The sequence below is a fragment of the Chiroxiphia lanceolata genome, chromosome 15 (genome assembly GCF_009829145.1).
Source record: "Chiroxiphia lanceolata isolate bChiLan1 chromosome 15, bChiLan1.pri, whole genome shotgun sequence".
In the NCBI taxonomy this organism is placed as follows: Eukaryota; Metazoa; Chordata; class Aves; order Passeriformes; family Pipridae; genus Chiroxiphia; species Chiroxiphia lanceolata.
The window spans coordinates 6997280-7021015 of NC_045651.1; the positions used below are offsets into that span (position 1 = coordinate 6997280).

Sequence of the window (23736 nt, forward strand, 5' to 3'; positions counted from 1 at the left end):
TAATGTGCCAAGGAGTAATATAAAAATATACAGTGCATTAGACATAAATGGTGGCAAGAACAACCATCTCATCATCAGCAGAGCAGGTGGCCTTGCAAATGTCGTAGGTGGTAGCTCACTGTTAAGTAGCTTTAGAACAAGTTCAGGAAAAGTATTTTAAGCTAGCAATTTACATTTAGCAGAAAGTAGCTCAATTTCTTTCCACATCACAGAGAAGAATGAAAAATTAATTCATCAACTTACCTTTTCACAAGGAGAAACTACTGGGTTTTAAGGGCTATTTTTGGAACAAAAGTCAGCTGCAAGTCCAATGAAAATAGATTGATTTATTGGTAGTATTTTTATTAATTTCTTAGTAATATTGTATAATGCTGTGTAATTGAGATCTTAAGACTTACCCAGGAAAGCAATTTATCAACTGTTTTCAAATTAAGACAAATTTCTTTCAAACAGTATATGTTTTTTTAGCAGATATGCTACTGCTGGAATAACTCATGATGAATTTGTGTCCTTCAAATGGTCCAAACAGGTGACCAAATATCTGTCATTGTGGCTAAACAATAAGGCAAAAAAACCCTACTGATTATACATCTTAAGTTAATTTTATAATCACTCTGGCTGGGGACTTGTGGTATAAGCTGTATATGAAATATGTCAGAAGTAGTTTGTGGTGGGTACTGGAGGGAGAGTGCTTCCACTGACCCAATGCAAACTCTGGTAAGAGAGAATCATAACACATGCCCATACAGGTGTACATGACAGGCCCCAGATTAGCTGTCACTGCTCAGGGAAGATAGTACAGTCATGTCTACTGGAGATCTTAATGCTTAGCATTATTAAGAAATACAGCAACTCTATTGGAAATTGCTGATGCTACTGCATTACACATTGCCAAGGCTCTGCCTTTTTCGTCTTTATCCAATTTTAATGCTGATACACACACACACAAATGAGGGAAACAGCTGTAATCACTCTGCATGCATAGAGTACAACAGAATTGCACAAAAAATTCTACACAACAGGATATGGTGAGGTTGAATGGTTCATGGGTCTGGAATAACCCATTTTACCTCTAGCAGACTGAATTAGCCCACAGTCACAGGATAGCTGCAAGGGTATGAGGCAGCAAAAGCCTGTGAGTGGACTTTGCAGCCAGTAACCAACCTGAGAAGCTGCCAGCAATGCCACATGTCAGTGACCAGAACTGCTGCTGCCATCACAACCTCCAAGGTCAGAAACCAGGGAACCTTTACCACCCCGTCCATATCTCCAGTGGAGAGGGCAGCTCTGGACCCCAACCTGTTAGAAGGGTACTGAGAGGTGGGGAGCAAACACAAGAGATGTTTTTTATGACCAGACAGATCCTCTACCCAAACCACCTCTAAGAATGAAGGGTCTGCAAGGCAGCTGGGTGTGCTCCCAGCAAGTACTTGGGATGCCAGGCTAAACCACCTGAGCCTTCTGGTCAGATAGGGCATGGAATTAGCAGGCAGCCCACACTGCCAGGGGCTGAGGCTGAGAAAACCTCAAAGCAGGAAGATTCGTGCACGAGCATGAATGAAACTGTCCAGGCTGTTACAGTAAATGACTTTTATTTTTTAAAAAATGAAATAACCGTGAACATATTAACAGGCCTGCAAGTGGCACTACAGTACAGCTGGAGATAAGGTCGATACATTTCCCCATGTACCCAGACAATGAAATCCATTGCATCAATGCTGACATTAGTAAATTCTGAATACAGTTCTATCAAGCAGGAACATTTTACTTAAAATAGTTCTGGACAAAGTTGACACTGAAAGTTAACTTTTCCTTCACTTTGGAAAGGATATAATGTTTTCAGCTAGCACTGGTATTGGGTGAACTATTGCCTGCAGTCACCAGTGCAGGGAGAGATGTACAACATCTCCACATGAGAACAGAGTTTATACTCCTTTTTACTTCTCATTCTGAGGAAGCAGGGTGGCATAGAGAGAGGGGGGAAGACAGGTGAGGTAATATGGGCAAGGGAGGTGGGATGTCAATTTCTATTCAATTCTCCTTTGGCTGTTTTTGTGCTATTTTGGACTGCTTTCTAAAAATCACTTCTTGATTTTATTGAAAGGAAGACTAAATGTAATGCGCCTTTCCTTGAAAATCCAGGAACAATTGTGGTACTTCAAAAATACTAAAAATATCTACTTTCATGAAATATTAACTGTTTCACTACAAACCTATTTTTTCACTAAATACACAATTCTCTTATCTCTGGAGTCTCCCGGGGGGAAAAAAAAGTGGGTTCTCCCTTTAGTTCTGCAACTCTACAGTGTATAGAGAAACGGCTACAAGAAGGGGAGTGCAGAGAATAGCTTTATCCTTTTCCTTGGCCTGTAGTATCTCACATGGGAAGTTTGCTTGAATTTCTGCAGTTGGGCTGCTGTTGGTCACACTCTTTCAGCAGCTAAACTAAGTCTGCAGCAGGACAACCCACCTCCAGCACGTTCCGTCTAACTCTGTGGAGACTAACTAGGCATGAGGGAAAAAACATCCACACTCTTTATACCATTTCTAATCATAATATGCCGGAACACCCCAAGTGGTTTCCATGTTCTCCCAATTTGCAAAAGGCCACAGGAAAGGGACATGGCACCTTTTAGAATCTGGAATTCTGCATGTTAACAGTGCGACCTTCCGTTAGACCTTCAGTGTTGAGGCAGCGTAGGAAACAGTGGCTGAAGAGTGTGTGTAATACTGACCACACCAGCTCTCAGTGAGAAGCCCCTGCTCCTGCAGAGGCAGTCGTGTGCAGTCCCTGTAGATACCGTGAGCAAAAGGCTTACTTTGACAGGGCATTTGGAATTAGCAATTCCTACGATCTAGCTAGTTTGGATTCATGAGCTTTCAGTGTGCCAACAGCATCTTTCACTGCATGGTAGATAATGTTCTTCACCTGCAACGGGAAAAAAAAACAAAACAAATCAGCTTCTCCAGACTTAACAAGGAGAGTCCTACATTCCTATGCAATCAACTTTGACAGCTGAATTTGTAATAGCTGGCAAGTACACACAAAGTATATACTCCCCCTGCTTCAGGATATCAACAACATAAATTTTAACTGTCACAGATGACAAGTATTTTCTGACTTATTAACTCATTTTCTGGTCACCCGGCAACATATATTTACTGGTGTTATTTTAAGATAAATTCTCTCTTTTGGGAGAGCTAGAAGGAAGTGCACTATGAAGTGATGTACATGAGTTTATTTTGAAAAAGTCTGGGTGACCCAAGTCACTTACAGATACACATGAATCAAACCTAAAATGTGAAAGAAAATAATTTGGTTTAATCCTATGAAAACTAAGATGATGCAACGAATCATCCTGTTGTCTTTGTATGGAGGCTAGAAATTCTTCTGATTTGTGAATCTTTCAGAAAGGCAAGCGAGATCAGGGATGAGAAATCCACCAGTACTCACAGCAATCTGTTTCACAGGTAGGTATTCAACAATCGAAGCTCAGTCTTATTTCTGATTTTTTTCTAGGTATTGAACAGAAGTTTCACCTCTAAGTGAGCAGCTCAATTGCACTTGCTCAACTGCCAAGCACCATCACCTTCTGATATACACATGAGCTCAGTTTTTTGTATCATCTATGTCAGTTATTGTCTCGTGTATTTTTTAATATAAAAAATACAGACACAGGTTTATATAAAAATATACATGAAAAATGACAAAGAAAAATAGTAAAGTCTGAGACAAATACAACTGGTATTCCTGTTCACGGGAATACTGACTTGCACTTTAGGGGTTTTTTTGTTGTTTGTTTGGGGTTTTTTGTCTGTTTGTTTGTTTGGTTTGGTTTTTTAAATTTTGTTTGTTTGGTTTGGTCTTTGTTTGTTTGTTTTTTAATAATATGCATCATTCATTTGCAATCTCTTAATTTACAGAAGCACTTCCACGTCTGTATCATTACGGCTGAAGAGGTACAGTGTTAGAAGCTGAAATGAGAGTTGATCCTATATCTGCTTTCCTTTAAAATCCAATAAAATCCCATATAGAAATTTACAGCAATGTTTCACTGAACTGGTTTGAGAGAATTAACTTGGTAAGTTCTGACATCTCTGGGTGACACACTGGAGTGCTCACTTTTGCAAGGACAGCCATCCTGCAGATCTCCACCCTGCTTCATTTTACATGCATGTGATTACTGATACACAAAAAATGCTGACAACAAAATCTGCAAACTGAGCAGATCCTAATGCTTCAGGAGCAGCAGGAAAAACCCAAAAAGGCCTCCTACAGTCTTCTCTCTGCAGAACTTACTGTCTTATACACAATGTTCTGTGCATAGTTATTAGTTTAAGCAGTCACACTTGTTCAAACCAAAACACATCTAATTTTAGGACTAACTTAGGTTGGATAAGACCTTTAAGATCATTGAATCCAACCACAAATTTAACACTGCCAGCTCTACCACTAAACCTATCCCTGATATTTAAATAAGCAAGCCTTTGCTTTCAGAGCAGTTTTCCTTTAGGCAATAAAGAAACAAATACAAGTGTACTTGGGCAAATAAACATCTCTCTTCAAAGCAAAGCACTGCTCTTTCCTTTAAGTGTTTTTTCTTCTGCTATGCTTTGCTGTCATTAGGATTCAGTCATTTAAAAACTTAATACCAACACATTCATTAGTCCAGTGGGGGGAAGTTCTCTGGAAATCCAGATGAATAATACTAATTTTTATTTGCATAATACTGTATATGTAAGTATATGTACCTATCAAATAAGAACCTTAAATCACAAGCCACACATTTCTAATACTGAACAGTGCTGGCAAAATGCAGAATATATTTGGTGACCACTGACATAAAACAGTTACCTGCAGTTTATCCTCATGGTTTGTATGAGTATTAGACAGGTGCCTGAACTCCTGGGTCAGACGGAAGCAGTGCTTCACGTGTTCTGGAGATACAAAATCTTCTGCCACTTTAATGCAGCTGTACAAATTATGGACCTAAAAACCCATATGAAATGACTGACACATCAAGACTGAATGAACCGTACAAAACCACAAAAACCCCAACAACCCTCCGTATATTTATTTAGGTTCTTTCACATTTACTGATCAGAAAGAGGAACTGACAGAATTGTGTCTAAACAGTAAACCCATAACAAAACACACGACATCTAACAGGTTACCTGTTCTCCCATGTACATTAGTGTTCTCTAAAGCAAGTTCTCTTACCTTTCTCCAGGCTTTTACTGAATTTTGTTTCCCTGGCTGAAGTTTCACTACACAGAAATGTTTTCCCACCATTCACCCCAGTTCCCCCCCCTTAATTTCATCACAGTAACGTACACACCATTCAGATATTCATATAACTTTTACTAATACAATTATCAAGATCCAATCCAAATAGTTCCTTTAAGAACTGCATATTTAGAAAAAGGAACGTCAGTGAGCAATATTAATTAACGGTTATTTTGAAGTTGCAAGTTCTGCTGTGCCTCTAATTCAATCCTATTTGTCCATATGGCCCAGAGGTGCCACCCTTACCTGGTGGGGAGCACCTGCAGGAATGAACACAGCATCTCCAAGGAACTGCACTATGGCCCAGCCTTGCACTCCATACTCATCATACAGTCGCTTCCGTAAGGTCTGGTCCAAGTACCAGCTTTGGTCATGAATGGGGTCGTGATCTGGAGGATTTTCTTGGCCTTGTTCTTCTCCAACCTAGGGCCAAGATATGGGGTGGGGAGGAAACCATGACACAGCACCTTGATATTGCTGGCTCACAAAATGGTCTGTACCAAAAAACATAACAAACAAACTATTTCAAGGTAGAATGTTATTTTCATTGAGATCATTTAGGTCTGAAATAGTGACATGTACATTAGTATGAAGATTCCAGACCAGGCTGAAAACCTGGGAACATAGCAACTATTAATGCCCTCAAAGACAGCATTGGAATACCTATGCATTTGATGTTGACAGCAATTTGTATCACTCAGCTGCTATAAGCAAGCTTGTCAAGTTATCCTGCAGGCTCAAAAGCCTTTGTAACCAACATACCTTCCGGAGAAGTTCCCGTATCTTTTCAGCATCCTTGGCAGCGTAGATGTGCCACAGTGCTCCAGGTTTCTCTCTTCCTTCATGGATTCGCTGCTTTGTTACATCGTCAGCGTCTCCCTCGTCGATTGTTTTCAGAACCTCTGGAAGGGGAACCCAGGTAAAAGCAACGTGGTTACAAAGCTGCTCATTTCTGACACACAGAAGACGAAGGAGTGTTTTGAGCTACTAAATCCAGTCACGCTGCAACTGCTGCATCACACAGTGCCCCTTCTGAGCACATCAAGCTTCATCTGAACAAAACTCAGGGAATGTGCCAATTGACAGCAAATCATGAAGCTCAGTCATGAATTCAAACTGAGCTACAACTATTCAAATACAAGGAGAAGAAAGAGTAACTTATTACCCTTTCTCCTGCTTTCTTCAGTAATGCACCTAATTTCTATCAGAACTCTGCTGCTTCCACAGTTGGAAACTAATGAAGTATTACTGCCCTTTTAAATTTGTGCTGCAAATGTAGCAAACTGCCTTGTATACTTGGATTATATATCATGACAAGCTCAAACAATAAGAGAGAGTCTTCTTTCTCACACACACAATTGATTTCTAATGTAGAGAAAACAGCTTTCCTTAAGCATTACCATCATCATGGGTTCCTTCCCCAATGGGAATCCCAACGTACACCATGACGTTAACAGCATCAGACACATCCAAGTGCAGGTTTGTGGTACCAACTCGTCTGTCTTCTGCAGTAATTAAGCCTGTAATAGAGTGTAAAATAAAATCAAGTTCTGCGATTAACCTCTTACAGAAATAACCTTTGTTGTACAGACTCCTTCACTCAACTTACATGTCTGGTAATACATAAACCAAAACAATGAACACCATTAATTACTGAATAAGCTCAATTTGTCTAAGCTGCAACCTCCTTTTTTAAACTTTTATTTCTGATGTCATACTGCTAAAAAAAAATCCTAAAAAGCCCCCCACATCTCTTTCTCAGAACTGCAATATGTTGGTTTACAGCTTAAGTCTAATCCACATTTGGTTACTGAGCTAAAACATTTTTTAAATGATGAAACCATGAAAAATCTTCCATGTCCTTGGGTGAGTTGTTACTGTAGGTGTATCAATATTTGGAATGCACAACATAAGAAAACACTGCACCCTGTCTCACCAATATGCAAGGAGAACTACAGGAACTATGTTAGGAAGGTTTGCTTCCACACACTTGCTTTGAGAGATGACTGCAACTTTTTCCTTATCAGCATCGCTTGACATTTTTCAGTATATAAAAAACCCCAACTACTTTAAATGTCATTTATCTTACTCTAAACCTGCAAAAGTATGTATTTTCAAATCAATCAGTTACATTTGTTTTAAATTAAAAGTCTAAAAAAACCTGCTTTTGACCTCAAAGTCAGTACATTCAGGAAATTAAAATAATCCAAGTTGGTATGACATGCATTAATTGCTCATGTATCCTCCACACTGCTATATTACAATCACTAAAAAGTTTAATGCTTTACAGTCCCACGCAGGGTAGGTGTTCAGATAAAAGTTTCCTCTATTTGTATGCTATTTATCTGCTATATAATTAATCTTAAGAGGACAAAACTATCCAATTCAGGTGGCTGAACGTGGCAACAGTTTTGTTTGGCATGTTGTCTGTAGTCTGTACTACCAGACATGGATTAAGAAAACTAAAACCCTGATTGGAGACATGAATGCACAGGTCAAAGTGCACACAAGATGGGTAATTTTCCTCTTAAATGTATCAACTGGTCTCAAAAAGATACTAACTATTCCTTGAACCCTCTGTTGGTATTATGCTTGTTACATATACTAATAATTGTTTGCAAACTTAACTTACCATATGTACATCTCTTGGATGTACAAGGCAGAATGGGGCACATCTGACAGACAGAGCACTAGCATAAGAACAGATTGCAGGACTACATGAAAAGAAAATGACAGCAGGCTCTAGGATAAGCACTGAGTTTTGACTAATGCCACAGCCTTGTATTTGCCTAAGTATAATAAAGCATCACAAAAACCAACATATGCAGAAGTATACTCACATACCATAGGCATTGTACATTTTGGGACCCAGGTCAGGCCGGACAAAGTAGCTTGGCAGCCTAGAAGCCAAATTCAGTCTGCCATCTCTCTTTGTATATTCAGGAAGAGGAAGATTTTCCATCAAGTCCTCAAACCTGGAGAGCAAAGAGAGACAAAGGCAGGTTTTCCCTTGCAGCACCTACAGCAGAGTCCTGTCACTGATCCTAAGGGCAACTTACCTCGTAGGCATCATATCTCTGAAGTCCTCCCCTGGAGGCCAATCCTTTAACTTTAGTACCATTGGCTGACCATCCTCTGACCTGAGCCGTTCTGCAAGAAACAAATCAAGATTTCTTCATGTAATATGTTTTTACCACAGCCCATTACTTTGTTTAAGCTGTCAGCCTTCTTATACCCCTTACAACGCACAGCAAAATGAATCCTGGCTTTATTTTGGGCTTCCAAGCATTATCATAGTATGACCAAACAACAGTTTAACAATTATATATATATATATATATGTATCATTACCTACAGCAGAAGTTTGACAGATCTTGAACAGCTGCTAAGTTCTAGAATACTTTTTATTCAACTTCAAAAACAAGCCTTTCCAAACCGTTCTTCCTTACTTCTTTTACCAAAGTCTAAGGGAGTTTTATCTTTAATTTCAAGAGGAGTAGTACTTCTATAAAATTAAAGTTACTGATTCATGCTCTGAAATCATCTATAACCTCAGTGTAAAGAAAGAAACAGTGGTACACCACACTCAAGAAAGCTAAAGGGCAAGTGGTCACAGAGGAAGGCACACTTTAGTTTTTCTAATTCTTCTTTGCTGGAGGCACTCAAATTAGCAGTGTGCCAAAACCAAACATTTCTTCTTCACTTTGAGAGTTTTACCCTGACTGGTAAAAGAGAAAGCTGGCAGCACAGAAAGATGGCATTACATGTGCAACAGTGATGTGTGTTGGGACAGCACTGATCAACTGCTGCTTTGCCTCAGATCCTGCAAGGGCTAAGAGAGTCTGTCTGGAAGTGGTAAAGGAGCAGCTAGAATCAGTGTAACATTTAGAGAGAAACAAAGGTCACTCTTCTACCAGATTTTTCACAACTTCACATGAAGCCATCAGTTGGAAAAGAGGGTGTGCAGCAGTGTAACACCTTCACATCCCCCTTTCCTCAGAAAGTAACATCCTTCAGTGCTTCCTACCTTTCCAAGGATTGCCAGCCAAACAAAAAGCAACTCATCTTACCCAGATCTAGCAGAGCTGCTGACAGCAGAGAAAGCATATCTAAGAAATTAGGACTAGGAGACCTGTGAATCACATCTGTGTTACATATCAACAGGCTACAGAAGACAGCCTTAGTGTGCAATATAAAAAATAATTTCATTGAAATTAAAAGGAATTAAGAACTGCAGATATGTAAACCAATGTGACTGATTTAAAGATAAATTTTGATGAGCTACAGATTTTAGAGAGGCAAGCGAACTGAAAAGCTCAAGGACTTGAATTTCATGTTTTACACCTTCTCATATTCAAGATTTTGAACTCATCGAGGATATTGGTTCTAAAACAGAAGCAGCTTGTAGGATGGTTACTCAGAAAGGACATATCTGGATGAAAACATATAGACATGACAAATTACACTTAACTGGACAAAGCCCAGAAAAAATCTGATCAGCAAAGAAAAGCAGGTCTAAGAAGGATCAAAACAAAAAAGTCAGACCTTCCAAAAGTCCACTTTGAACTCAAAAGTATTAAAAGAAACAGCACAGGATTAAAATTAATTAGAATCAAGTGTCATACAGAATAATCTCAATAACACCTCCGAAGTCAGTGGCTGTTCTACATCTCTTCAGTAACTTAAAGCGAGGGTGAGGCAGCCACATATTTTGGAAATCTAAAATTCATGTAATGCAGAGATGTCAGAGTCATTATATAATTTGCAAACCATTTTCATATGTTACTGTGTGAAATCTCTGGACTAGCAGCAAATAATACTCCTCTATATTAGGGACTGCACACAGTTGAAAAACACTAAATAAAATGCATTTAAAAGAAACTAGCAAGTGTGATAAGGTTTTCCAACCTAGATCACTAATATTTCTCATATAAAGTGTAGTAAAGGTCAAAAAGAAAGGCAGAACCTGATTTTGCTGAAAGGAGCATACCTGTCTAGAGACAAACTACAAATAACATTTCTCAAAGATAACTTAATCCATACAAATTTACTATTTTCATGAGTGACCCCATCACAAAAGTGAAGAGTTTGTGAAGTTTCTCAATTACCACCACAAAAGACCACACCATTATATCCTTCTAGACCATTTATTTCTGATTAATAACAGAAATGGCATGAAATCTAACAGTACAAAATACAATATTCTGTACTTGGAACCATATAAAAAACAAGTCAAAAGCTGGAAGTTCTTTGAATGGAAAATGACTAGGGAAGGGAATATTTTTAGTCTGCAAATCTCTCATTTCACTGACTGTTGAACAAACATTCCATTAAGTCAGCCAACAGTTCACCATTTCTGCTATCTGCACATAGCAACAAATACAGAAAACATTTTATACACGACACTAAAATAAGCAACATTGCAATCAACTGTTACAACTTCAGCATCTGTAAGATCACTCTGATCTAGGTACACACAGCCTAAAATGGAGCACTCTGCTTTTCAGAAGCACTTTAACCTGCCCAGTTATATCCCCAGAAATTTTAAGTGGTTAGTTTCCCCATCCAGACTTGACAGAAGGTTTTCTTAAAGAACTCAAGAATTAAGTAATGTGTTATCACGTGAGACATTCATTCATCATTGCTATTCATAATAAATAGGAACCTGTATTTGTACTCACAGATGATCTACTATAAAAATAATTGGCAAGTTTACTTAGCTGATGTATTCCACCAAGTCCAAGTTTTAGTACCAAAAGCCTCAGTCTGTTTTAGCTCTGCAGGTTCCCTTTGGTTTTACAATAAAAGTTGAGGTTGGAAGGAGAGTAAGGGTAGACAAATTACTTACTCTCTTAATAACGGTATCTGATGAATAATTTCACTGAGAAAAGTTTTTTAAAAAGTAGTTTCCCATGAAATGGATCATTTTTTGACACATGAAAGTAACACATGGCAACAAAACCACAGTACAGACAGTTCTCTTGGGCAGTCCTGCTCTAATCTTCAGCAAAAAGTATTTTCTAGAGTGTGCTACATCTAAGGAACAATGGCTTCTTTGGATGAAACTGATAGGTATTTGGATTTTTTTTAGTTATTATTTTTAAAGAAAATAGGTGGAAAAGGAGGAGTTGAAATGGCAAGACAGACTGCTCAGTTAAACTAGTCAGCCATAAATATTACTTACTAGATATTATCTCAAAGCCATCCCAGAAGTCACGCACTTTCACGTCTGAAATTATGGCACAGTTCCTGCAGTTCACCAAATCTACATCTTGATCTCCAAATTCCAGGCTGAAAGCTTCTGGTTTCCAAAGCTCTGACTTCAACTTCTTATGGACACCAGATACCAGCACGGGCTGAGAATACAAAGATGAATGCTTACTCCACCATAACCAAATTTCTTACACATGCAGCCAAACTTTCATAAGAGCCGAGACTCCTGGCTACCACCACAAACCTACTTTCATCCATGTCTGGGTTTTGTGCATCGAGCAAATAACCAGAGTGAAAGCAAGCTTTAGTTCCAAGCCATGTGCAGTTGCACCACCCAGAAGTGGTGTTGGATGAGACTGGCCAAGGCAAGTCCATCAGGTCTCCATGGCAAAGTGTTGGCAGCAGGTGTGGGCTCTGTGATGGGGTCCCATGGATACAGATGGTTCCCCCTGGCTCCACAGACCCATCACTGGCCAAAGCTGAGCCCACAGCTGATGCTGGTGGCACCTCTGTGACAATAAGAAAGGTAGAAAGTGCTCCACAGCTGCTGGGGGGGGTGAGATGGACACACACACACACACATGGACAGCAGGCAGGGGGAGGGAGAGAAACAACTCTGCAAACACCAAGGTCAAAGACAGAGGAGGTGCTTGCAGCCCATCCAAGAGCATGGTGAGGCAGCTGTGCCCCTGCAGCCTGGGGAGGACCACAGTGGAGCAGAGATCCACCTGCAGCCCATGGAGGACCCTGCACTGCAGCAGGGGGAGATTCCCTGGAGGAAGCTGCATTCACAGAGAGCCCACACTGGAGCAGGCTCTGGCAGGAGCTGTGGGGAGAACCCCAGGCATAAGCAAATTTTCTGGCAAAAACTGTGCCCACTGGGGACCCACACTGGAGCAGTCCATTCCTGAAGGATGGCAGCCCATGGAGAGGACCATGCTGGAGCAGTTCAAGAAGGATCATATTCTGTTAGAGGAACTCCACAATGAAGCAGGGGAAGTGTGAAGAGGAAAGAGCAGCAGAGACAAAGTGTTATGAACTGACCACAACCCCCATTATTCCCCAATCCCCCTGTGGGGGCCGTGGGGGTGAGGAGGTAAAAGAGTCAGGGATGAGAAAGTAAAGTTGAGCCTTCAAGAAAAAGGTGAAGTGGGGGAGGTGTTTATTGCTTTGTCTTTGTTCACCACCATCCTACTCTATTTTTAATTGCCAATAAATTAAATTACTTTATCACAAGTTGAATCTGTTTTGCCTGTGACAGCAATCACTAAGGGATCTCCTTGTCTGTCTTGACCCACAAACTTTTTCACCTTATTTTCTCCCCCTATTCTGTTGAGAAGGGAGAGTGAGAAAGCAGCTGGGTAGAGGGGTGTGGCAGCCAGACAAGGTCAATCCACCTGTGGAGGTACAGTGTACGTAGAATCCCACCACCTGTCCCTTTTTTTTAAGCACAAATGCAACTACCACTGGAAACAGCATTTGTAGTAAAGCCGCCTCACGTGAAATTTTCATGTTCTGATAGGAATTGTTTAACTATTTCACTCATTATTTATGTATAAACATGGATCATCATTAATTCCTTAGGACAAAACCAAGTAGCAGAAAAGAGGCTGTTCACTTGCAAAAGGGCTTTTAAGATGTTTAGGCTAACCACATATATATATATATTCTACACAGAGATTCCAGTGGCCTCTCCCAATAAACACTCAAGGCACTTGCTAAACTGACAATACTTGGAAAAGGTATATCAGACAATCCTCCCAACACTGTCCAAGACCTTCTCAGCTCCTCCCATCTCTAAAGAGAGTTACTGGACTTGAGATAAAAGGAAAAGAGGGTATGAAGTGAACTTGTACACAGACTATTCCCACCTGAAGTGTTCTAGCTTTAGTAACTGCTTCCTATGTTCAAATGACAGTTTCCATGTCTGTGCAAGTCTGAATTAATTCCAAGCTGTGCCCTATACATTAACAGTGATATGAAGGTGGATCTTAGGTTTATTCACATGAAGAGCTCAGAACAACCCTGAGAAGCACAGATGCCCCTGGATGTAGTATCAGTGCACTAAGCAAAGATACCTACAGATACAGATCCAGCTACTTTCTAAATGGTTGCTCCCCAGCAACTGCATGTACTGCTGCAGTACATGTTATTCCTCCTGAAGTGCAGGACTTTACACTTTCCCTTGCTGAACATCACCAGATTCTTCTCAGTCCCATTCTCCAGCCTGTTCAGGACCCTCTGAATAGCAGCATAACCATCAGTCATTCCTCACTTGCTGAGGGTATATGAACTCCGTCTTATGCAGGTCATTAATGAGGATGTTAAATACTACTCACCTCAAAACTGACCCCCCATGGTACCCTACTAGTGACTGCAATCACAACCCTCTTGAGCATGGCATTTCAGTCAGTTTTAAATCCATCATGCTGCCCACTTACCTAGTCCACACTTCTGTTTGTCTGAAGACGTTATGACAGTGTAAAAAAGCCTTACTGAAGTTAAGATAAAAAATATCCAGTGCTCTCTCTTCATTCACCAAGCCAGTCACCTCATCATAGAAGGCTACAAGGCAGGTTAAACATGATTCAACCAGCATTCCTGAGCTCCTCCTCTCTTCTCCTGAAGCCCAGACTTGTGATCATGCTTTTTTGCTTTGCTCCCTCCTCTCAAAATCTTGACCTGAATGCCACCATCTGCCAGTGACTGCAGCCAAAGCTGCCCCTTACCTCCACATCAACAACCAGTTCTTCCCTGTATGGAAGCACGAGGTCCAGCACAGTGCCCTTCCCTAGCTGGCTCCTTGGTCAGCTGAACACCCCTCTGCCCCTCACTGGCAGGATTAAGAAAACCACCAGAACTCCATGGCCTTGACCACTCCTCCCAGAGCCACAGAATCACTCCTGATACTGTCTTGATATTATGGAAGAGCAGCAGAGTGCAACTGTCTGAGGCCCTGACAAGCAGCAAACCTCCCTAAAATGACAGAGCAAAAACACCGATCTCAAGTTTAAATATACTCCCTGATCCCAGCAGAAATTGTAACATTAAGGCAGTGAAAAGGTTTTAAGCATATTTTACAAAAAAAAAAAAAAACAGGGATCATGTACAAGGAGCACAATAAAAGCACCTTTCATAGGGTAGGTGGAAAGCATTGCCAGGTAGTCTTTAAGCTGATGGATAAGCCAGTTGTCTTCAGCACAACACAATAATGACAGATTTTGATCCCTGTAGTATTCATTTGACCACTTGTAAACAGCAATTAAAAAAAATAACAACCAAACTACTAAACTTAGTAGAATCCTTCCAGCTATTAAGCAGCGAATTTCTCATGGAAGAAAGAAAATATTCTCCCTAGTGAAGAACACAGCTAGGGTTGCAAGGTAAAAGGATAGCAGGCTTGCCTGGCAGACACTTCCTGCCAAATCCACTCTCAGACTACAGGGAGAGAACAAACAAACAAAAAGAAAGCTCCAGTACCATCCCAGATTTTCAGTGTCTCGGAAAAGAGAAAGCCTAGCATGAAAATTCAGAAAAGAACAGGTTGCTATGAGATGAGAATCCTGACAGTTTCTCCAGCTAAGCAACAACCATTTTCAGGAGAGTAAAATGCTCTTGAAGAACAGGTTCAGAAAAAATTAGTCTTATGGTCTCTTAGTGAATTCTGAGATAAGACATACTTATTTCTGACAATTTCTGAGACAAAGGAGTCAAAAAGTGTTGCTCTTTCTGCACAACACTGAAGAAATACCACATTATCCAAACATTAAGGGAAAGGAATTTCCTCTTTTAATAATTTGAGATGCCACCATGGCCAAGATCTTCATATGGCTCAGATCTAGTGTCCAGTGTGCATTTATTGTGCTGGGGAGGGTATCTAAGAAGTTTGTTTTTTCAAAATAACCTTTTCCAGCCCACAAAATAGGAAGAGGAAAATGATTTGGGAATGGTGGTGGAATTAATGTTCTTTCACTTCACTTTTAAAGGTGCAGCTGAGATGTACAGGAGTATGTAAGCCAAGGGAGAATTGTGACTGAGCAGAGTTTCTTGAGAGAGTCTCTGCTCGAAGAAATTCTGTTTAAAATAGCCTTGTTGAGACAGTGATGCCTGCCTGGGTCCTGTCTCTCTCTTGTGCAGGAATGAGGGAGGTTCACTTAGGTTCCTTTTTACATTTCAACAGGAAACTCAAGTGAGTGCAACACCACTGGAGGATCCCTGAATGAGCAAGGGACTCGCCTGTCTATTTTTATTCAAGGGGTTCTCTGAATGGTAAAGTCATCCAAAAGAATCAATAGCACACCTTGGGGAAAAGCCTAAAATAGTAGGACAGAAAGAGTCCATGAGCATGGCACTTGTAGCCAGAGTCTCAGAGTGTGCACCTTGGAAGATGATGCACCCTGCAAGCTACACATCAGACAGAAGATCAGTCATGACATCTTGAGACTCCATAAGGAATCTCTCAGGATTCCTTAACAGTCAAGAACCCCAGGGCCACAAGCAGCATCTTGCACCTGGTGATTAACCACTCACATTGGCAGACAAACTGACAAGCACATTTTTTGTAAGCATTCCCAAAACATTCAGGATCCTCCTAAGAGAGACAGCAGTATTTGCTGACAGAAAGTGCTGACAAAATTATCAGAGTATACTAACCAGAAGGTAAGGAGCTCTTTACAAAGTCAGGCAGATGATGGACACCACAGCACTGCAAAACAATGATCTGAAATCCCTCATAAATCAGAACAATGTAACAGATTGAAAAAAAGGAAAAAAAAAAGCAGGAGACTCCTGTGCATCCCAAAAAAACTGGGACAGGAAGATACCTGCAGTGTGGGGAAGGCTGGCAATACCAGGAGCAAGATGAGTTTCTAGTCAGACAAGCAAGGGTGTGCTGCACAGTAGCCCCCTCCACCTATTAGGGGCTGGCCAAGGGAGCCATAAACAGGAACGTGGCTGGTGGCACAACAGTCATCTTGGCACATACTGCACTCAACTGAAAAGTACCCTGGTTCTGTCAGGAATGGACTCTGAGTGCCAAAAGAGGTATTTGCAGTCTGTTCCTCCACCACACCTCAGCCACCTGCATCTCTTGTGAGCAACCACAAATAAACATGGAATGTGAGTGCCAAGAGCATTAGCACTGTAAAAACAGCTGACAGCAAGGACTTCTCCAGCAGATGGTCTCAATTCTGAGTAGTTAGTGAAGGTGACTGTGTCAGAGGCAGCTGCAGAACCAACCACCACAAATACAGTCTGAACACTGATGGACATCATATTCTGTTAAAGCTATGGGTGCACTTCCTTTGCAGCAGCAGTTACTCACCCATTTTTTAAGATTCAGTTTGTCTGATCAGGCTGATCTTACTGACTCTCTGAAGAAGTCTAAACTGCAGCACTACAGCTCAAGATCTGAAAAAGTGACTCTGCTGGCAGCAGGTCTAAGGTCCAGCCTTTTGACTGAAGGCCTAACCAGGTGATGGCATCTCAGACAATCCACAGGAGTGGCTCAGTACATGAGCTGTTGAGTTCAAAAAAACACTTGGGTTCCCACTGGTGTAGGCTCAGGGTGAGCCTATCAAGTACACCCAAAATTCAGATTAGATTACTACATGCAGCACTTTCGTTTCTGCACAAGCTGCAGCTGGAAGGAATGGACCTTTCCCTGAGGCCATAAAGCATGAAGTTTGGGGGAGACATGGGGGTGCATGCAGGAAATCACAGTGGATTCACTATTGGGCTGTAGTAGAGCAGATCAGGTTCAGCACCAACCACATAACAACCAAAAAGGCTGTCACAGCAAACACCCTCAATGCTGGTAAACTGAGAAAAGCTCAATATGCAAGAACTCCTGGGCTTGAGTCAGTACAGCATAGAGTGGACAGGGCTGCTGTGTCCCCTGTCATGAAGCTACAGTTGAAACTGTCATTCCTCATGTTCACTCAGGAGCAAGTGGCCAAAGTTTGAATGGACCTGGCAATGACCAAGGTACAGACTAAAATCACAGCAAGGGTTGGATACCTGCCATCACCCACCTGGCCTTGTTTCCAGCATTCCCTGAAGATCTTCCAGTTGTTTTTGTTGCTGGGGTCATGAAGGCAAAGGAGTCTACCATCACACAGCCAAGAGTGGGAAGTGTGTGGATCCAGCACATTTAATCCCATTACCATTTCCTTCACCTCTCTCTGGGTGTCAACCAGGTTACTGGCTCGCTTTGCAGCATCAGATGTCTTCTTATTTTCCACCACAGAAGCAATGATATGGTCTAAGAAGTTAGGCAGGCTGGCTTTACCTTTGGCCCCCTAGAAGATGTGAATCCAGAGTTAAGTTTAGTCTTACAACAGTAATCAGTTGTAAACAGTAATCCTGGACACCTTGCTACCAGAAAAACATGCATCAGTGAACAAACTGGCTCAGAGAGAGACAGGTATCCAGGAACAGAAACAGTAAAATAATCAACTACAGGCTACCTAGAAAAATATTATGCAAACAATCATGAAATAGAAAGCTCTAATGATCTAAACTGAGCTACTCTAATAGTAAAAATGGTTCATGTTTTTCTTAACTTCATTAATATCTCAACTCTATTTCCCCATTTTCCTCATTCCACTACTGAGGAAGTGAATTCAATCCTGGGACAGGTAAGATGATGGATATATGAACTGTAAGGAAACACAGACAGGAGAAAGTGCTTCCTGTATGTCAAGAGAACCATCAGTAGACAGCCAAGTATATTCCAGCTCAAATGCCTTTCTAGTTTACACAAGTTTGTTTAAGGAACTAGTTTACTCATGTTTTTGTCTTTTTTCTGTGGCATGCTTTTGCAATATTTAGAAAGTTTTGAAATTTAAAGTGAGCTTGTACAGGGATGCTGATTATCAATTAAACAATTTAAAGGCTGTATTTAACTCACTTTCTTGGTCTCTTGAAAACAACAGCCTCTCCATGGCAGTAGCAAACTAAAACTAAAAATTGGCATGAAAATTCTCTACAACTTTGTAACATGGTGAGCTTTGGTGAGATATTACATTTGTTTCAACATTCAAGAGTAAAATATTATAAAAACATTTAGAGGAAAATTGTTAGATCACCATGAAATTCTTCCCTAGAACAGTTATCACTGAAGGAATATAAAATTATTTACCGTAGAAGCTGCAGAAAAGACTGGAGGAAAGGGGATTCCTGCGTCTGATGGGACCTGAGGAAGCTTTCCTGGCCCTGTGTGTAGCAGATCTCTGAGGCTGGAGCCTTCAGTTTTGTTGCTAGATGTCACTGGGCCCAACAAGAGGCTATTAAACAGCTTTGGGGTTAGAGGGGAAACCTTTGTACTGGAGTTGAAGGAATCCAATCCAAAGGGTGAATGGGATTCTTTACTAAGCACTGATCTCAGTGATCCTGATTCTGCAAGATAAATATAACATTGAGTGGGGGAAGAAGAAAAAACAAGAGGCAAAGTCCAAACGATCATGAAGTTTTCTGAAATTATTTGTTCTGGTATTAAATAGGGTATTGACAGAATCTTGTGGTAAAGGTAAATTATCACTCTAATAGTGAATGAGGCACCTCAGAGAGAATCAAAGACATCAGATCCTTCAGACAGATTTTACCCTTCATATGCTGTTAAACATTTTGAACAGCACAACGGATCTGATCTGAAAGGATATGACACACACAAACCCACAACTCTGTAATAGATTAAATGAAAAAATATTTCCCTGACTTTCTGAATTAATGTTTTGATATTAAATATTTCAAATTTTACTGGTAGTCAAAATACTACAGTGACTGAGCCCTCCAAAACGAGCAAATGATTCATGAACATTTAACATCAACATGTAAAGTAGTTTCTGCCAGACATATGGACAGGAATGAATCCTGTGCTAGGATTTATTCCTGTGAGGTAGTCATGCTACCTCTGACATTCAGGAAGTGTGGTCACTCAACTACCAAGAATTCAAGATGCTCTAAGCTTTCATCTGACCCTCCAACTGGACTCTACTCTCTCAATTCTCTGGAAATGCACTCTTCACACAGCACACAGAAGAGCTTTATTTGCTTCAACAGTTATAAAGCGATAAGGCTGCATCTGAAATGAATTACTATCATTTTACATCAGCATACCAGCTTCTGAGAAAATAAATACACAAACTGGCAGTGAAATAAACTATGAGTGACAAGACAGTATTATCTTCAGCTGTATCACCTTTCCAGCTTTGCATACTCCTAAGCCTCTAAGCCAAAACTGGTTCTAAGAGGCAAAGGAAGAAAAATGACCTTGTTCTTTTCTGTTTAGGGCCAGGCACTGTCACAAAGTGCAGCAAGCAAGCAGTACATTATCATATCTCCTTTAATTCCAACACCAGAGGGCATGTCTTCTGCTCACCTTTTGTTTCCTCTTTTGCTTTTTGTGTTGCTAAATCTGCAAGCCAGTGTAAAGCTGACGATGGAGCTGTTTCTGGGCAAAGTGGTCTGTTAGTCTTTATTTCACCAGTGTTATTAGCTGGTAATGTCTCTGGTTTTGTAGATTCTTCTATCCTACTATCAGTTGATTCAGATTTTGGTACAGTGTCCATTTCTAGCTGCCCCACTCCTGCTGTTCCTGCTCCAGTGGAAAAGGTGCTTTCGTTTCCAGAGGCTGATGCACTGGGATTTACAGTCGGAAGCTAAAACAAAAAAAATAAACGACTGCTAAATGTTGAATAAAGGGAAGAGTTCAACTTGGGACACATTTTAGTTATCCAATGCATTTGGGTTTGTCTGTTGTTTTTCTTTCTCCATTTGCTTTAAGTGCACAGTAAAGCTCATTTATGCTTAGTAGCAAAGTACTGGAGCTTATCTCTGTCTGTTTGACCCTGCACTGTGGTGTGAATTCTTCCCATGTCATCTTTTAACACAAGCCCAGGCTTCTGGATTTCTTTTCTTTTCTTTCTTTTTTCTCTATTCTCCAATTATAGGAGGATTTTTTGTATCAACAGTAACAGAATTGCTCTTGATTCCTTCAGGAACCATAACAAAATAAAAGCAAATGTTGCAAGCTACTAAGAGTGGCTTGTTTTAAAATACAGCATCAGTATGAATGGCTTCCTACCCAACTTCTACATAAGAGTATTAGCTCAAATACCCACTTGGTAAGTAAAAGATGCAGTTCATATCCCCAAAAAGTGTCCCAGAAGACTTTTGCTAAGCTAAAACACTCAAGAGTACACACGGAAAAAAATAAAATTTCTGTTTCGCGACAGATTAGCTTAAAGGACCTAACATCTTAATAGATCTCAAAGCTGTAAATGCCAAACCAGGTAGTTTCAGCCTCAAGTTACGTACCTGTGATATTCCATTAGTGACAGCTGGTCTCAGCACTGATTTGTTCTGCCGGTTAATACACGGACAGTTGGCTTTAATGCCCCATTTGCCTCGTGCTGCATGAACCATGTCTCCAATGTTGTAAAGCGCTGTAAATAAAGCAGAGTCTTTAATATCACATGTAAAGAAGTCTAAAAGAAAGGCCTGAACTCTAATGTATCTTCAGAGGGGTGGGGGGTTTTAGTATTACTGCAAAGTATCTTTAAGATCACGCACTATCACGAGACACTTGTCTCTGAACAGTGTGGCCAACGGGGCTGACACCACCTTCACAGTGGCACTGAGGGCTGTCAAACCTGGCAAATCCTACAGATTATCATCTGCTCCTACTATTCCCCACATTACTAAGAGCATCATCCAGATACTCCTTGAACTCAGACAGGTTTAGTGCCCTGACCACTTCTCTGTTCCAGTGCCCAACCACCCTCTCAGTGAAGAAGCTTTTCCTACTGTCCAATCTGAACCTCCCATGATGCAGCTTCATTCCATCTCCTATCCCTGATCTCTGGAGAGAGGAGATCAGCAAGTGGAAGTCTCTTCTAAATCCATGTTAGAAGAGGTACCAGCTAGAACATCATTCATTCATCTTCATATTTTTTCCACTTACTTGCTCAGAACTGAGACAAAATTTGCTATTTTTCTTTTCACGTTTCAATCATTACCTGTACCAGGGATGATCTGTGTTGGCATAAGATTCTCTGGTTCATGAGACTGACCCTTTGCACATTTCAGCCATGAGAAAACTTCCTCATCACCAATCTCCTCTGTCTCTGGAATAAAGAAAAAAAATTATATTTTGTACCAAAACTTTAAATACAGAATACTTCTCCATTAATACTGTTTCTTTAGATTAACCTGGTGATCTCAGAAATCAGCTATAAATACAGACATTAGAACAGGATGTAGAGCAACTTTTGCCTCTTCAGATCATAAAACTACCACAGTAATTTTCCCTTCATCTCTAGCAGTTTGTTGTTTTCAATCACCTAAAAATCTTGGCTTCTAGCCTTAGCTTTTTTAAATATGATACTCCTGTTCTCATTATGCTTTCTTAAGTTATCCTTATTAACATCCAGTGTTTTATACATCTGCTCCATATAATAATGTAACTGTCACTTATACCCCTACTCTTACTGATTGCCAGTTGACAGCACCCACGCTACCAAAGCGGTCTCAATACAGTAAAGTACACAAAAAACCCCAACCAGGCATCTGCTTTTGTACACATGTCACGCCTCTATTTGTTAAAATTGAACTTACTGAACTATTTGCTGAATTACAAGCCCTGGTGTGTCAAGGAATCAAAAAAAAGAAGAAAACTTTCCAATCTCACTCCTTGTTAGAGACAGCAGTTCTCTGCAGTGCCTGCTTACTACTTCACCTTGCGACGGTTCTGAACTGTTAAGATATTACTTATATTTCTCTTTTATACTTTCTGAGGAAAAGATAGAACTATCCAGTCGTCTGTCTCAGTACACAGTCTATGCCTGCTGATGCTGTAATTTTAATAATCACATCCTAAGCAAATAAATAAAACACAGGTACATAAGGAAATGAAGAAAGGACCGGCAGCATAAAAGACAGCAGTGCCCAAGTTCCAAACATGCAGCCTTCCAAGCTGACACTCACTAATTCTCCCACAAAACCTTCAGCAACTTCCCAGAAACTATCCCCAGTGAAAGCTAGTCAGGTCAAAGACTACAGTGGGTAGAAGAGCCCAGTACTCACCGCTGCGTGGACGGCTCTTCCTCAGCCGGTAACAGTCCAGACAGACCCCAAACCCACACTTGCGACACACCCAGTGGATATTGAAGAGTGTTGTCTCACACACATCACACATCTCCCTCACACCACGTACTGCTCGCTTCCATGCCACCTTCTCTATAAAGAGGAGGAACACTGAGAATTAGTGCTTTGACATTTTGCATTTCTCCCACTTAATCTGAGAATATCACAGTAACACTGATAAAGAAACAATTCACAGAAACGTGACCTGAAGGCAGAGTATAGAAACACGTACTTTTTACATTCAGAGGCAAGTTCTTTGAGTTGCTAGTTTAGTGACACTATTAAAATTCCCCTTTCTAAGAGTGGGTAAGGTCAGGTCCCAAAATGCACATGACAAGGAAACTCAGCACCTTACAGAGTTCTGTAATAACTGAATTTCAAGGAACACTTATGGAATTTATTGCAAAATTATAAAACTTCTGCTAGTTTACGAACAAATAACGTCACCTTCTAAAACCATTAAGAATGCATCTTTAGTTTTACTAATCAGATGCCTGTCAACAATTCAGATCCTAAACCCATTTGCTGAGGAAGGGGAAGCCCTCTCCAAAACGATGCCCTTGTACATTCCAGAAACTAAAGGGAAAAAATCAGATAGTCAGTTACCCATGTGATAGGCTAAGCTGGCCATCTTTTTATTTTTTATTAAAACTATTCCCTTTGAAGTGGAAAGCTGGCAACTAGTTGCTCAGCTGAGTCCTTGCAGGCTGAACGCAGGTACTGCTCCTTCCCTAGAAACTCCTGAGCTTTTACATGATGTCCCTGGAGTATAAAAGGACAGGAATATATGAGAAAAGTTGATCATTAAAGTATAGCTGGTCAGTGTGTAAGTGTTCTTGATTTATTTCTAATTTCTTAGGAGCATGAGTCAGCTGATTTCTGCACTTATTTCACATCTGGGAAAGTTATCATTAGCTTCCTTGATAGTAATGTTGCACTGATCCAAAAGAAAAGTCCCACACACACCCCAAAGAAGTGAATATAGCCTTCTCTTTGGAAGAGTAGGAGAAGCATTTTAACAAGAAATTACATGACATTTTCAACTCTATTCCACTGCATTGTACACACATTACACAGAGAGGATGGACAGA

At 40.5% G+C, this 23736-nt stretch overlaps 1 protein-coding gene across 2 annotated transcripts in view; it reads right to left on the minus strand.

The window, feature by feature from the left end:
* Positions 1 to 1575: 1575 nt before the first annotated feature.
* The window catches only part of KDM3B (lysine demethylase 3B), a 45412-nt gene continuing 23251 nt past the window's right edge, over positions 1576 to 23736 (minus strand). For both annotated transcript variants that reach the window (XM_032702934.1, XM_032702936.1), the window contains 14 exons: positions 22586 to 22738; positions 21520 to 21627; positions 20819 to 20946; positions 19881 to 20160; positions 18642 to 18898; positions 17533 to 17799; positions 11472 to 11643; positions 8347 to 8437; positions 8132 to 8262; positions 6688 to 6807; positions 6050 to 6189; positions 5534 to 5710; positions 4856 to 4990; positions 1576 to 2929 (listed from right to left, as the gene is read on the minus strand). In XM_032702934.1, coding sequence (XP_032558825.1) covers positions 2849 to 2929; positions 4856 to 4990; positions 5534 to 5710; positions 6050 to 6189; positions 6688 to 6807; positions 8132 to 8262; positions 8347 to 8437; positions 11472 to 11643; positions 17533 to 17799; positions 18642 to 18898; positions 19881 to 20160; positions 20819 to 20946; positions 21520 to 21627; positions 22586 to 22738 — 2240 coding nt within the window. In that variant the 3' untranslated portion in view covers positions 1576 to 2848. The remainder of the gene's footprint in view (positions 2930 to 4855; positions 4991 to 5533; positions 5711 to 6049; positions 6190 to 6687; positions 6808 to 8131; positions 8263 to 8346; positions 8438 to 11471; positions 11644 to 17532; positions 17800 to 18641; positions 18899 to 19880; positions 20161 to 20818; positions 20947 to 21519; positions 21628 to 22585; positions 22739 to 23736) is intronic.